General features: G+C 33.9%; 1 protein-coding gene across 4 annotated transcripts in view; it reads left to right on the top strand.

Annotated features, from left to right (window-relative positions):
* RapGAP1 (Rap GTPase activating protein 1) overlaps positions 1-16,013 on the top strand; it is a 276,369-nt gene that overhangs the window by 169,870 nt on the left and 90,486 nt on the right. For all 4 annotated transcript variants that reach the window (XM_076124617.1, XM_076124619.1, XM_076124616.1 and 1 more), the window contains one exon: positions 9,567-9,723. In XM_076124617.1, coding sequence (XP_075980732.1) covers positions 9,567-9,723 — 157 coding nt within the window. The remainder of the gene's footprint in view (positions 1-9,566; positions 9,724-16,013) is intronic.

Genomic DNA, 16,013 nt, shown 5'->3' with positions numbered 1-16,013 from the left:
AACGTCATCACTTGTCATCGACTAAAATAGCCCAAGTTTCTCATTGAGTCGAATATCAAACGGTTTATTACTTCGGAAGACATCAAAAGATGAAAGAACTTGTCGAAAAAACCGATATCGATTGCTGATCATTTTAATTGTATATCTGCTTGTGTGGCCTTGTTAAAATGACTACAAACATGAAGTAGCACTTTTTAAATTTAAAAATAAAAACAGCTTGTTTATGAAAGTGTTAAAATTTCTAAGTATGAGAATTTATTGATTTAATGTTAATTAATGTCACCTAGGCGTTTACCTCTCTCCTTAAAGATTATGATGATTAACTAAGTGTATTTTTACATTGATTTGCAAATAAGCATTTCCCTAATCATGAATCACAACTTTTTATACACATTCGCGAAGCAAAAATCAGCAGAATCAGAATCTCATTATCGGACCGGCCTCCGTCACCCTATCATCTATAGCTACAAAAAACGTAGGGGCATATCATCATACAAGTACATATTTACATCTCCATAATTATGTCATATAGGCGTAGACGTCCCCCTAAAATCCCCCATTTCCCGGGGCCGTGCAGGAAACCTCTTTGTTTAGATTCACACTTTCGTTCGCCAGACACTTTTTAAAAGGCTTTTGTGTCGCACAAGTGTTGTCATTGTACAGTGTGGAGATAGATAGACGTTTTTTTTACCTGCACTTTTGATCTTAGTTCCGCAAAGGAGTGTGTACTTAGTAATGAAAATGATAATTTCAAATACACTATTCGTAAAGCTATTATCCTTTGACCGTCGTCGTAGTTAATGACTATACGATATTCGACAGCTAACCGGCTTGAGGATTTTACGCATGGGATATTAAAGAGGTCGCACATCTGGAGGAAAATAAACACATTTAAAGATTATGAACACAATATTTCTGGAACCGAGTTATATTTTATAAAGCATCGCAATCAAGCCGCTTGATAAAATGTTATAGATAAACATGATAATTTCTCAGTGCTTCTAATCAAGGAGACCCTCACCAGTTCTATTAATTGCAGTCCTGTATCTGATAGCTCGACGACCATAACATAAAACGACAAAAACCGCGAGTAATTGATTCTCGTTGGACCTAAATTGCTAATCGTTTGATACCACACGCAGCACTCGCAAGCTAATTTATCTCAATTCATTTCCTATTCAAATCGATTACCAGTAATCAATTATGCTTTGTATTGGCAGAGGGACATCGTTGTAATTTATTATGTTCACACGTAAGGCACGTTTTCACGTTACGGCTTGATTGACGACGCCAAACAGAGTTGTTGAGATAAAATCTTAAATTCCGTGATACACGAGGTCATACTTAGGTATCTTTAATACAAGGACTGAATTATGAAAGACTGACTCATCAACACAAAATTTAAGGTCATGTCAACATTAGATTGCTGATTGTAAAACTATTTCACAGTTTTTTTACAGTTTCATCAAAGAGACGAAAAATTTTCTGATACTAATCTCTTTAGCATCCATTCTAAATGTACCAGGAAGAGTACCCAAGTTAGTAGATGGATCAATCAGTCGATCGATCGCCCAACACGTCGGTAACTCGGTAGATTAAAAGCTGTATCGTGTGACGGTCATGCGTACGCGCGTGTGACCGACATCGATCTAGTAACTGAATCTGTCTGGATATGAACTTGAACATGTGTCCACCTTTACATTGTGATGTCATTCATATTTTGATACTTACCTCTGAACTGACGTCATCGATTGTTTAGCATGAGAATTGGAGTTGCGTTCTTAGATCAAGAGATAGTTTTTTGTACAGATTTTGTTTGTTATGCTCAGTGGATTTGATTTATTACGTGCAACCAAAAATGTTGTCTAGATGTAATTTAACAATGAGAATAAACGACAATCTGGGCTTTTCAGTAGCACAATGGGAACCTGCCAATTGACATTTAAAATATGTACTGCCAAAATAGTTTCTGCGACGCCCGCTAGAGGCGCTGTCTGAACCGAATATCATACAACATTTTTCTATACCTATCCGGATGTCAGTAGACGATAGTGAAACTTACTCTTTGAAATAAAAATACCTAGTTGCCTGTTGTTCTTCACAAGATTTTACCCAACGCTATTAAGTAGGTAGACATCCATTCCTTCCATTACAGCCTTGTATCGTGACCCATTTTTCACTTAGCACACGGCATGTTGACTTTTATGGTGAAACAGTGCGGCTTCTTAAGCTCGTCTCCTGAGAGTACTAGCTTAAGACATCAGGATCCAACGCTACTTTAGTGGTTTATTGCACCTGCTTAGACCTGCGCACTTAGCAAAGAGTTTGTTGGGAAGAAATTGAAATTATACCAATGAATAAAATACTTGACTAGACACTGCTTCCTACTATCGCCTACAGCGAGCAAAATTTATCGATAGCGACTTAGTTTGACAATCGCAAGTTCGCTATCGATAAATTTTGCTCGCTTCTTCAGTATACTGAGTACCTATAGGAAATCGCTCTACTTGATTTTTGTATAACCTTAAGATCCCCTTTATTAAAGTTATTTATGCAATAATACTGTAATAGGTTTTAGATAAAATCGTCGTATTCCAATTGTTCAAACCATTCATGTAATTAATTTTAACATCTTGTTATTTTAAAACAATAAACCGCGTTATGTTCTGAAACTAATGTGTCGTATTCAAACGTTGGAAACAATTAACCGATTAGCTGAGAGATTCAATTGTATTTGCCTGCTAGACTGTATAAACAGTAAAATAACTATTAAGTACACCAGTGAATGTTTCTAACTTCTCACAGTACGTACTCGAGTTTTCCCACTACATAATAATCTCATTTATATGCCGTAATATATAACACTAGTTTATACCCACGACTTTGCCCACAAGAAAAGATTTCCCGGGTTAAAAATTATCCTATATGTTAATCCAGATTCTAAACTATCTACGTACACAATTTCATCCAAATCCGTGAAGTCGTTTTTTCGTGAAAGAGTAACAATCATCTTCACAAACTTTAGCATTTAGAATAATAATAGGAATAATAAAGACAGCTTATTTGAATCTGACTCTTTCATCTTCACATAGCAACTGATCGTCTTGAAACTCACGGTCAACCGACAGATTCTATGCCATAAAATGTTTGTCTAATGGGAATTTGCCCTTAGGCTGCGTTAGTAAGGGCTATCTGTATCATAAATAGTCAAACGCGCACCCGTTAGGTAGCTGTGTTTATGTGGCTAATATTTTATTCGGAGCTATAGCTTCGAGGGCGTTGTTCCTAGAACCGTTTTGTGTTGATTACTGTTACAAGTACTATGGTTAACTTCTCGAGGGAAATAAGGCTTGTTTTTAATGTTATAATGAACTGTTAGCACGCATTTTGGATTTTACAGTAATTGGAGATAAGGGATTATAATTTACTTAATGGTGTTTAATTTTGACCGGTTTTATGAATTAGAAGCGGCATTAGAAGCAATAAAATTATCAATTTTGGGTTTTCTGCGTAAACAAGAAGTAGTTTAGATTCCATGTTTATAAATTACAAAATCAACTAATTTAATTAGGTAGGTATATTATATGCTCCTAATGATAATGCGCGTGAGGATGAAGGTGTGTAATTTAATTATCTTCATTAATTTGGTTTTGTAACTATAAAAAGTAAGTACTTTAAATTGTTTGAGTTTACTAGTAATAAATCTGCTGTAAGCTCCGTCAACTGTCATAATAGAAGCAAAGATTCACCTTGAATATTATCTCATTTACATGAACGTACATGTAAGACGGTATTTGCATACGACACTGTCAAGGTCGGTATTATAATATGTAACGCATCGGTGACCCCGAGGTCAAGACTGTGCTCCTGTTTACAATGTTCAACCACCCATCAAAGTGTATTCATGTCAAACACTACCTGGGAAATAGGTATTTAAAATTATTTTATATTTCCCCGCCTAGCCTTGCTCGGATTACACCAAGTTAATCTAAAAAAAATATAATTTATCTAAAATTATTTTATATCTAGCGACTGGCCCGGATTACACTTGGTTAATCTTAAGATATAATACACTAAACTTTCATTGAAAAATCACGAAAATTCGACATACCTACCTACTGCTAATTGCTATTTCAATATAATGTGTTTTGGAGTCGGTTCAGTTGTTTCAGAGAGTACAACGTACAAGCTTTTTATTCATGACATAGGACATGCTTTTCTGTTTCCCGTATTGAAACTATGGCAACTGCTACCTGTACCAAAATAGGTCAGCCAAAATCAAATTTAAGACACAGCAAAATGTTGGTTATTTTAAAATATAAATAAATTTAGATATTTTATCAATTTGAATACTTATTTATTAGTAGAAATATAATAGGTAGGTACTTATTTTCCTTGTCGGATTTTGTAGTCGCTTTAAATGCTTTACGATAATATCCAAATTAATGTCCACCTCAATCTAGTTCATGTTAAACCTCTTTGGTGAGATAATAAAGAGAGATAATGGTTTTAGCGCCACCTACGCCGTGAAAATGCTCTGTCTACGTTATTTTATTCATCAGCCTTTTATTTAGGTTTATATTTTTTTTTGTGGAATTTACTAAAAGTAGAGAAAGATACAAAGATTTTTCTTAAGTTTGTTGCGTATCGGGACGTACAGAAGACGCGTGTGCGCAAGGGATAGCAAGTGGTATAATAAAATGTTGTTGTCATTACTTATTAGGGTGTATGAGATTATTTAATGGCCAATAAATCAATTAGCTAATATCCATTTATGTGTATGATCAAATATTACTTATACAAATATTGATACAAAAAGGTATTGAGACCAAGAAATGTGACAAAGTCGGCAATAAATTACATTTGACAAATGCCTCCAAGAACTCCGGATACTTAGAAAGGGATGTTATTTAATTTGACGACAACAATTGAATAAGTAGCTTTCTTTGAATCTTTAATAACGTATTGTTTCCTTTACAAATTATGTGTTCTTATTATTAAGGACACATAAGGACTCTAACGGTGAAGGACAACATCGTAAGGAGACCTTGAATTTGTTTAATACATTTATTGAGGGCATGCAAAGTCCCAAACCCGCACTTGGCCACCGTGGTGAACTCAAGGCCCAAACCCTTCCCCTCGTTTGGGAGTAGACCCTTGCCCTGTACATACTTATACTGCTGATAACAAAACATATTAATTTAGTTTTACTAGAATACATAGCTAGGTTTGGTTTTCTCAGTTAACATACATAATGTCTTGGGAGATGAGTCACCCGTAAACTGCAAGCTGCAACTGCTAAGATCACTGGCACAGTTGACAGATGCGAAGATCTTACGCCCCCATCACTATGAGAAAGAAATGAGACATAACTTCAAAACATGTGGCCGCTTTCAAATTAGAGCCATTAAAAATTTTAAAAAACTTACGCGATGATCGATAAGGGTCCTTAAAAAGTCCTGAGTTATTTAAAAAGTAAATTTTCTATATCTAAATCTATGTTCTTTGAATTTCTAAACGCTCACTTCCTAAAATTGTTTTGGAAATACCTATAGAAAATTAAATTGGAGATTTTCCACTCCGATTTCTTGTAAGAGCCTTTATGAATTTCAAATTAATTAATGTTCTGTTCGCAATTGTCACTTAATAACTTTGAGCGAAGCGTTTCATTACAGATGGAATTCATAGAGTTTCGTAGGCGGTAAACAATTTGTGCGATCTAGTCTGCTGTGCATAAAATCTGCGTGGCGTACTGTAGCATTTATAAAGTAACGCCCACTGCAGGAAAAAACATTACTAACATACGCATACTGTAGCACGATTCCCTAACATCGGTACTACCGAGTATTGAGAGCTTAACATTAAATATGTACTACAAAAATGGTTCCAATATCGCCCGCTAGAGGCGCTTATCAGATTTTCATAATTTGTTTTTCAAAAGCTGGCCGGTTGTCGAGAATCGCGCTACTGTATGCGTATGTTAGTAATGTTTTTTCCTGCAGTGGGCGTTACTTTATAAATATGGATATAATATTATTATTTTAATGCAAATATCCAGTATAATATCCGTAGTTTGTGCCAACAAATAACGTTCTAATTTGAAACAATAAATATTTTTATGTATCACCAATGTTCTCTTGTGACCTGAATCGTGTGTGAACTGTGCGTGTGTTTTCATACCACTATTATGTTTACAATTAGCATTCAATTCAACCTTTATTGTAAACAGTGTTGATTGTAAACGATATTTCTTTCAAACAATTATCTGTTTATATGACATTGGCATTTTAAACATAAGTCTGTTTATTTACTAACTTCTGTGAGTAGAATACTCTGAGGATGGTCACAAAGCAAATCTAATTACTCTCATTATCTTTGGTAAAAGTATTTTTTTTGATGACCTTTTGATTAAGCCTTAAGAGGCGAGTCGTAAAAGTGAGAAAAGGTCCTTTTTATAGGTACGATAAAATTTACCAAACTCTCTTTTGGACTCATTTTGAAAATACAGCAGTGTTAAAGTGAGTTTACTTTTATCATATCTAACTACAGCTGTTTCGTTATTTGCCGTCATTTCCACATCCTCCTTATCCCTTAGTATTTGCCTCAATAAAACACAATAACTCACACGAACAAGCCAGATGTACGGTATGATACAATTAACTTGATTTATATAACGGATATGACATATTGCTCATTTCACGGTACCCGACAACCTCTACTTTTTGTAAGACACGCATGAGAAAGCCACGGTTAGGGATAGATACGACTTAATGATAAATGCTCTAAGTTTCTCTTAAAAGAAATCGTTAGTTAAGCAAGTACTTTGCGTAACTGTAGTAATGAAGAAATTCTATAGGTAACACTTTCACAAGCCATTAATATTTGTTACATATCGTAGTTTTGTGCGAGCTACCGTGTTCGGAAAAAAAACCCTGATTACACTACTCGGTGACATCATTATTGTCTACAGTGCTTTTCAATCCACGGCAAGTCGAATTAGCCAAAGTTATAGTTCTCTTCGACAAGCCTACCGGCTAAACTATATGAAATTTTCAGGTCTAGAGAAGTTTCGTGTTCTCGGACTTGCAAACGTGACTCATCGCGTGAAAGACCTATTCATTACTCTATAAAAATTACGAAATAATTAATTGTTGTTTAAGCCAAGATTAAGTTATTTAAAACCAAAGAAATGACGATCGAAATTCAAACTAAAAACTGGAGCAGAACGGCAATGCGGATCCGATCGCGAAATTATGTGGCGCTTAATTTGGTTCACAATCCGTTGCGCTATTTCTACAGTCACATCAACAATGTCAGTGTTGCAAGCACGCGATGTACTCTTTATTACTTTTAGTTTTTGCAATTTTATGTGTAGTAAGTAAGCTTCAAGTCCTCACTTCGCGAATCATTTGTTCTCAAATTCTTTCTTTTATACATGTACTAAAAAGAAACCTGGCGTACTAAAAGGAAGGATAAACACATGTGTAGGCTTTTGAACATTCCAAAAAATCTAAAAATATTTTTAATAGAAAAAATCGATATAAACTATAGCTCATGCGATATTGAGGTTAATACTCGAACACATGGACAGATCAGCATACATATTGTATGTATTCGAAGCGGTAGGCCTGCACCGGGCAAGCATAAAACATATCCAACTGAATACAATTGATGCTTGCGAACACGTGTTTCCATCTCTGAATCATACCGACAAAAATAAACCCAGATCCTATGCTTTATTAACATTTTTGCAATAAGCTTGTGGACAAACTTTTTTTAACTTCCATTGTAAGTTCTTTTAAATATACTTTACATTCTGTCAGCAAATTGAAAAACAACAAACAGTTATTATCTGCCAGTAACATCTGCTAATCAACATTACATGCCCGCTACAATAGCACCCTTCAACACAGAAATTAGGCTAAGTCGAAAAACAAACAATCCTTGATTGAGTCCTGAATACCGGTTATGGCAACCATTTAATGTAGGGGAGAGATTTAATTTGGAAAACCATTATCTTGGTCATAGGGAGGGACGCGAAGGGCGCAGAGAATGGTCAGTTAATTGTGCCATAAATCACAGAGTCGAAACGGCCGGCGCATTACTAGTTGCATATAGCTGCGATGTCGGACAACAGATGGGGTCATTGTCGCGTGCACCTTTGTTTATATTATTTTGATAGCGATAAATTGTGCATAACCGGTTATCTCGAATTTAAGCTCCGCTGTCATCGTATATTACGCGCTATTCAATTTTTGAATATGATTTCTCCTGGTCTCGTGCCGTTAAATGACTGTAATCAGAATAGTATTCATTCACATAAATAACACTCATTTATAATTAACATGTACACATTGAATATCATTTTACCAACAATGTAGGGTTACTTACTGTTACTCTTACCGGACTTTTTTATTGTAACCCACTAAAAGAAAATGAAGGAAATGTTTGCGTATGTTGCCACAACACAATCTAATTTATTCTATTCCTTATTCACAAAAGCAAAAAGAATTTGAACAGTGTTCCCTGTGTAGCGATTTATGATAGCTTCCCGTCACGCTTCAAGCAAAGTTTATTCTCTAAAAAGAAAAAGGAAAATCTTTGCATAACTTAATCCTGAGACGGACGCCCGCAGTAACGAGCTCTATTGTCGACGAGTCTATTATAGGCTTTATTGCACTCAAACCTTTAAGACCCTCGCGTCGCATAAAAATTTAAAAGGATGGCATTGATTGATGATCGATGTTGATGAAACTTTAAAAAACGCAGTTGAATGTTTTATGCGTAGTGTGTGATAAAATGATTCGCATTCCTATTGGCTTGTCTGTTTAGTGCCCACTTAATTACCATCACTCATGTTTTTGCCCTTTACGAGTTAAGTGGAGCAATCGGTTTGAAGTGGCTCTCGAGTGTCGATCGTTACGCTTAGCACCTAAGCACCCATACGATGACGGGTTGCGAACCGTCGCGTTTGCCTAGAAACCCATTACTGCTGCACCGACTCCGCCTCGTTGAAATTTGAAGGGGTTCCGTGGGAACACAGCTAATATAAATTTGGCTGTTTCTTTGTTCTTTTTAAGTACCTTGTTAGTATGTACGCTTTGTTTTTACTTCTTTGACAAAATATGTTCCCATAAAGTGTTTCTTTCCGTCGACCCTTTCAGTAAATCGTGCCTACCTACCGACTTAGTGCTCTTTTATTGCGCATTATTTAAATTTTGAATAAAGTGAGTAGGTACATTAATTCTATATAATGCATCTGCTCATCATACATTTTGATAAAAAATTCCAAAATACCCAACAAAATAATTATTTGCGAGATTTGCAGTAGGCAAACCTCGCAAATAATTATTTTGTAATTAATAAATATTTACCATGGTTAATTATGAATAACAAAACAATATACGTAACTTTTTAAATTAAAATGAAGAACGTTAGCAATTCATATTCGCTTTTAACGCCATCTACTGTAAAAATGTGCTACTAAAGTATGAGCGCCATCTATTATATTTTGTTGTAACTACTATAAGTGTACCATAATAAAGTGTTTCTCGTTTGTCCACTAGGCGGCAGCACGTGTCGGCGCCGTGGAGCTCCACAGCTCCATCAACAGGGGGCGCTCGCGCTCAGCATGAATTATTCGAGCTACTCGAAAGAGTACAATGTTCACGATTAGACGACCAGAGGGCAGTACTGCCGCCGTATTTTTCGCAACATGCTCAGGTAAGTTAAATGAATACTTTGTTATGTTACAATGTTTTATAACAGCTTAAGTGATATACATGAGAAAAAATTAACGCGTTGATTAGAATTTTGATAATTGGTAAAACCCCAATAAGTTTACTTATTAATTTACTTTTTCATAATATTTAATATCATAAGCATAATCTTACTCTACATAAAAAGCACAATCAGCACACATTTAAAAAAAGCAACAGCTATCAACCTATTTCAACGCTATTAAGTTTATTGTACAAACTGCATAGAGTCATAGACCATTAGAATTTCAAGGGTCAGTGGTCAGACAGTTCGTTAACTTGAAGAAATAATCGACGGAAACCAGTACGGGTATGAAGCGATAAAGAAGGCGGACAACCGGATGCCATAGAGGGGTGTCAAGCAGACCATGTCGGAGAAAAACCACTGGGTCACGCTTGCGAGTGCAAGATATGAACAAAAAATATTTTTTCAATGCAAAACTTTCTATTGTTATTGTGACATGCATCTTTTTAGGGTTATGAAGTCATTTTATTGACATGCTACGTTAATAGGCGGGTCTTGAAATTATCATGATGATTTTTACATAAATAAAATATTCTTATTAAAAATGTTGATTGATAAGAACGGAGTATCGTAAAGCAAATCATCATAAAGTTTGTAATAAAAATTACTAAAACATATCAATTTATTTGGTTAATTACTTACATAAATATTTTTGCTGTTATTTAAATAAGTAATGGAGAAACCTGAAAATATTTCAGCTGTGTACGAAAGCGGGGGTTCTGTCTAATGACTGTATTCCACGCACCACAAAAATAATTTTCGGATATTTGCGTAATCGTTTATATAATGTACATGCTTTATTTATTTATTTTTAGGGGCCTTAATAACTTATTATTTAATTTTGAACCTATACAATCAATTTACAACATATTTCAGGACTAGGCAGGTACGCTTTTTGGCCTCAAACTAATGTCAAGAATATGAATTTGATATTTCTTTAGTTACTAAAATAATATTTTTGAATCTACCATGGTTATACGAAAGTCCCGTCAACAAAGCGGCAAAGTAATCGGTTCCATTATTTCAATTAAGTAAATATTAAAACAAAACAGTCTCAATATTTTCTTCCCTCGGATTACCATCTCTTGCATATTTATAAGTAACAAACGTTTCCGTTGGCTATTATATTGAATATTTTTGGGTAATTATACTTTTAAAATTTCTTGTCTGAATGTTAATCTCGCCGTTTACGGAAGAATGAATGCCAAATATAATTTCTGTTTCCTCGAAGTTGAATGTTAAGTTCAATGCAAGTAAGGGTCAATAAATTAAACTTGTATATTCTATAGGACAGAGAAAAAATATTTTTAAGTATTAAAGAATATTCAGGATCACGGAAATTACGAATAGATTAAAGTGTAGCCGTGAGTTTTTTGACAGTTCTTTTTTACCACCGCCTACGAACTGAAAGTAAAATTATTAACAGTATTTTGCCAAAGTAACATTCTGAGTTACGTATTGACCGAAATAAAATGATCATTTAATTTTTGACTTTTCTCAACATCTCATAGTTAGTTTCATAGCTAACTATATCAAAGATTTCACATAAAAAAATTACATAGTATATGTCTTATATAAAAATATTACTTCAAGCAAAAAACCTTAGTGATTATTATCAATTTGAAACTAAAACAACATTAGGAGCAAAGTCACGGTTTGGCAAAAACATTAGTGAGCGGGCCAGTAACTGGCCGTTAGCTTATTGCGGTTCTTCCATCCGTTTTCCTCAATTTGACCACAAAAATTGCCCATAGAAATTATTTATTTCACCAAAATGTTATACTAGTTACGTTTGTTACGTTCAAATGTTATAATATTTACTACTTTACCACGTGAAACCACGTGTAAGACCAGATAAGTTGCACACACACAAAAATTACTAGTGTGATTGATTTACACTGCATCTGACAGGTAAAACAATTGAATGGATACCGGTAGTACTAACAAAAAAATATGTCATACTTTCCCAATAATAAAATTTATACCTCGTGGTTAAATCCCTTTGTCGCACCCCACCAGATTAAAGGAATTTCATGGAAAACAAAAAAGAAAATCCCAGTACCATTATCACTGTCCTCTATAATAACTTTTAAGTATAATTCTCAGTAAAGCACAAAGCCTTACATTCATTTCTTAATGGAAAAGCCCGTGGTATTATTAGTATATTTTATTAACGTGTGTTATAAATAATGTCGGTGCGACGGAAGCGTGCATTAAGTAAGAAATTAACTCTATCCTTTTGTATCACTTCCGAGAATGTGTTTAACAAGAGCGCTGGTTGTTTACACACGGTAGCTTATTTTGGTTGACGCTTTCTAAATTTCCTTATACATATGATGTGCAACACTTTCTTTATAGTTATTTAATATTTTTATGCTTGGCGACAGTGATGCGTATAATTTTATGTCGACAACATTTTATTTTTGTGATTATACAGCAATAATAAGTTATCAGCACCTAGTGTTTTTTTTTACTATTTGCATATGCCTATGTACATATAATAAGACTATACAATTGGCAGTCGTATCAATCAATATTATACCTATAAATTCATTATTGCAAAAATATTTCTCTACTTGTTCATTGTTCGTCTCGGTTGTCTGTAAGTAAAAAAGTTTCTAGTAAGCCAGTTCTTAGTGTTCTTTCCAAGAATACTGTATTCAAAATCATTAACCATAACTAATTAGTAAATGACTAAATTATTATAATAGACTATTATCTTAACTCGATTGTAAGTGGCCCGTGAGATAGAACTGGGCCGCAAATATTTGTATTGACTAATTGATGTTCATTTCTCATTGATATTAATATTATGTTTGTAATTTGTTTACTTTGTCCGACAGTTTATTTCCATGTTTTCGTAGAATTTGGGTTTATTCAAACTTTGTGCACTACCATTAACAGCATTATGGAAAGTGTAACCATGTCATGTCTCTATGGAATGAAATGGCTCATCGTGTCGAGAAATGAGTCTGTTCTTACTTCCATGAAATTGCCGTAGGTATTTGAACTCCTGTTTTTGTTGTTAGGTGTTTTTAACAATATATTAATGACAAAAGTAAAAATTTTTTTTCCTGTATTTTGGGTGGACTTGATAATATTTTTTTTACAAAAGTAGAGCAGAAATTTGTAGAATTGCGGCAAATGATGATGATTATGAGTTGGTACAATATATCTTAAAATGTTCAATCTAAGCCCAGTTCACGCTTCGCTTGATTGAAAGCAAAATAATTACATGGTTATTTAATTCACTAATTATAATTACACTCTGCTATTTTTTATAGGAGTGTAACCTTTACGCATGTAGTAGTAACATTGAAAGTGATGCAAAATGCGTGTTGCTCAATAAAATGATTTTAATTAAGAAAGTAAAAGTAAAGATTCTTGATGACCTTGAGGTGCTCCTTTAACTAGGTACTGTGAAGTTATATGTGAGAACTTATTTACAAAAAAGATTAGAATATTTTTTGAGTCTTGGTCACCATCTATAACTTAGTAGAGACCCTTGGTACGCATTATTTAATTAGATTCTCACAATTCTGTGTAGGTATTTCCAGAATAAAGTAAATGTATCAAATATCAAAACTCTTTGTTCAAATTTCTTTACTTTCCATGCAGTTACAAAGTTGTATAAGGGTTCATCCTTTTTCTTAGATTATTTATCGATTTTAAACTCTCTCCGAATGTCTAAATCGTAATCTACTAATAAACCCTAGAACAGCACAGATTTTTTTTTCTGCAACCTATTTGTAATCTTCACAGAATTGAACGTTTATGTATTTGCGATAATAGTACCTAAAGGAAAATCTAACACTACGTGCTAGGTTTTTCTACGAAGATTGTACAATAAACCTTCAACTTGCAGCAAGGATACGTCACACACTTGTTTTATTCTCTGTGTAGATTGTCTTAGCTGCTGTTAGGTCATTCGTTTATGACTAATAGTATGTATTCATGATGTAACGTTCCTTCCAAGTGGCGTGGTGCTTGATGTAGATATATGACGGAAATAAACTACAGTTGCATGTTAACACCTTATATGAATCGTGTTAAGACTTAAGACTCATGTCCTAATTAAATCTTGAAGTATTGGTCACCGATTTACAGGGAAAGGAATATTTGTTTGCTGTAGATTTTCCGAAAATTCTTCGGAAACAAACAATGGCTTTCTTTATTCAAGGCTATGTGTTTGTGAGTCATAATTTTACTGAATAGCATAGGTCTAGGTAATAATGTTCCTACTTACAGCGTCACAGCTAGTTTCATCACCTCTAGATAGCCAATTATTAGCTGAACAAGTGGAATTTTGACTGATTTTTCTATACATTTGCTGTCACTATATCAGAGACTTTTCCTTGGCTCTTAGTATCGTAATGGTCGGTAGATTAATTTACAATGTCTTATTCAAATTTATAATATAGATTGTTAATTAAAAAGTCCTAATAAATAACAACCTCGGGATTTCTTTAATTCGTTTTGTATAGGTCTGCATTACTTTGTACCCAGTTCTATTTTAATCCAGACTATTTCTGTCTGCAATCTACCATTACCTTTCAAATGTTTTACCGGCCATTTTTCAACTTAAAAGCAGCCATAAATCTATTTCTTGTTTGACATTCGATTGTAACTTTCGATTATTCGACCATAACTATCGTGTGTAATTATAGTATCGATTGTTATCTACTCATTCTTTGAAGGCATTCATATACTATTTTAGTCTGAATCATTTCTGCCTGGAGTCCGTAGATTTGAAGTGTCTGTTCTTGATTCTCGTACATAACTATGTGCAAGATTCTTCATTGCTTAAAGTTATTAGCAATATTAATATTCTAATTATTGCTGACTTATAGTTATCTCTAAAGGTATAAGCTCTATAGTTTTACAAAAGGTACGTATTTACAAAACATAATTCTTTCGATCTGAAATTATACACATCCAAGGTTTTATAAGTCAGTAATTTTTAATATCCAAGATATACTTCCGATATTACCTTTTGTATTATTTCTAGGTAACCAATAATTATGTTTAAGAATAGTTTTATGTGAATCTTTGACGTAGGTAGCATAATTACGCTTTTCCTATGACGCATAAACTTTATTGGTATGAAATTAGAACATTATATCGGTCTCATATCTAACCCAAATTACTTTGACATTTCGTTGGCCTGTATAGCGAATGTGCCGTAAAATATTTAATTATGTTGTTAGTGACATTGTGTTGTGCTTTTGTTCGTTTTTTTGTTATTTTATAGAACAATAGCTCGTTTGTAAATAAGCGTGTCCTAAATTTGTCTATTGTGGTTGTATCATTCTGTTTACAATTAAATGGCATTTTAAGAGATTTTTTACCATTGCAGGTGACGCTGATAAATTGGATGTTCGGTTGCTAAGCTAAAGCTTAAATTTTAAAATGGTTTGAAATCCGGTCCGCGTTCCTAAAGTAGGGCCACATAGTTACAGTTCATCTCTTCGACTTGCACAAAATTTTACGTATTTTAGTATTTTGTACCTTACTAGGTACCTATGGCCTTACTGAGAGTAATCTGGGGCTTAAATTTTTGTTCCAAACATCATACAGCCTCATATGACGGTAAAAACATTTCTCGAAATTTCCCTTTACAGCTTTAGCCTTCTAAAAATTTAAATTATAAATTCAGTCTTTATTACACTTTATAAAAGTGGAGCGAATTATCTTTTATTTGACCGGTCCATAGAGCTTTGCGTACCTCTCGTTGGCGGTCACATAAAGAGAAGACCTTCACTGGAGCAATGAATGGCCCGCTTTATACCACTCGCCTGGTGCCTAATGGGAAAAACGTGAATTTCGATGGAGCAATGTTTACTTTCGGTTTTAAGGGCAGGTTGTAATGAAAATTTGCTTGGGAGTCGTAATTATTTAATTAGGTTGCTTATTAAAAATATTATGAAGACATTATATCGCCTTTAAAGATCATTCCATAAGTAACTACCTAGTTTATATAGATCTCTTCTGTAACTTAGCTTCTTGTTCTTTAATTATATTGCCTTTTTTCCTGGCTTTAAAGATTCTACCTTTAAACATTTAAACAATCTCGATATTGATTTTACGTTGATCACCGTCTATGAAAGTAATTTAAATATCAATACTTTTCTTCTACTACTAAAGATGGAGATTTATTTTAAAGCTACTTTGAAACTCAAATTTTTGTAATGGATTGACTACTAAAAGACGAATACACTGCAATAGAAACC

The sequence above is a fragment of the Anticarsia gemmatalis genome, chromosome 16 (genome assembly GCF_050436995.1).
Source record: "Anticarsia gemmatalis isolate Benzon Research Colony breed Stoneville strain chromosome 16, ilAntGemm2 primary, whole genome shotgun sequence".
Taxonomy (NCBI): Eukaryota; Metazoa; Arthropoda; class Insecta; order Lepidoptera; family Erebidae; genus Anticarsia; species Anticarsia gemmatalis.
Note: the sequence above shows the minus strand (reverse complement) of the source record. Positions and strands in the feature narration are given on the sequence as shown.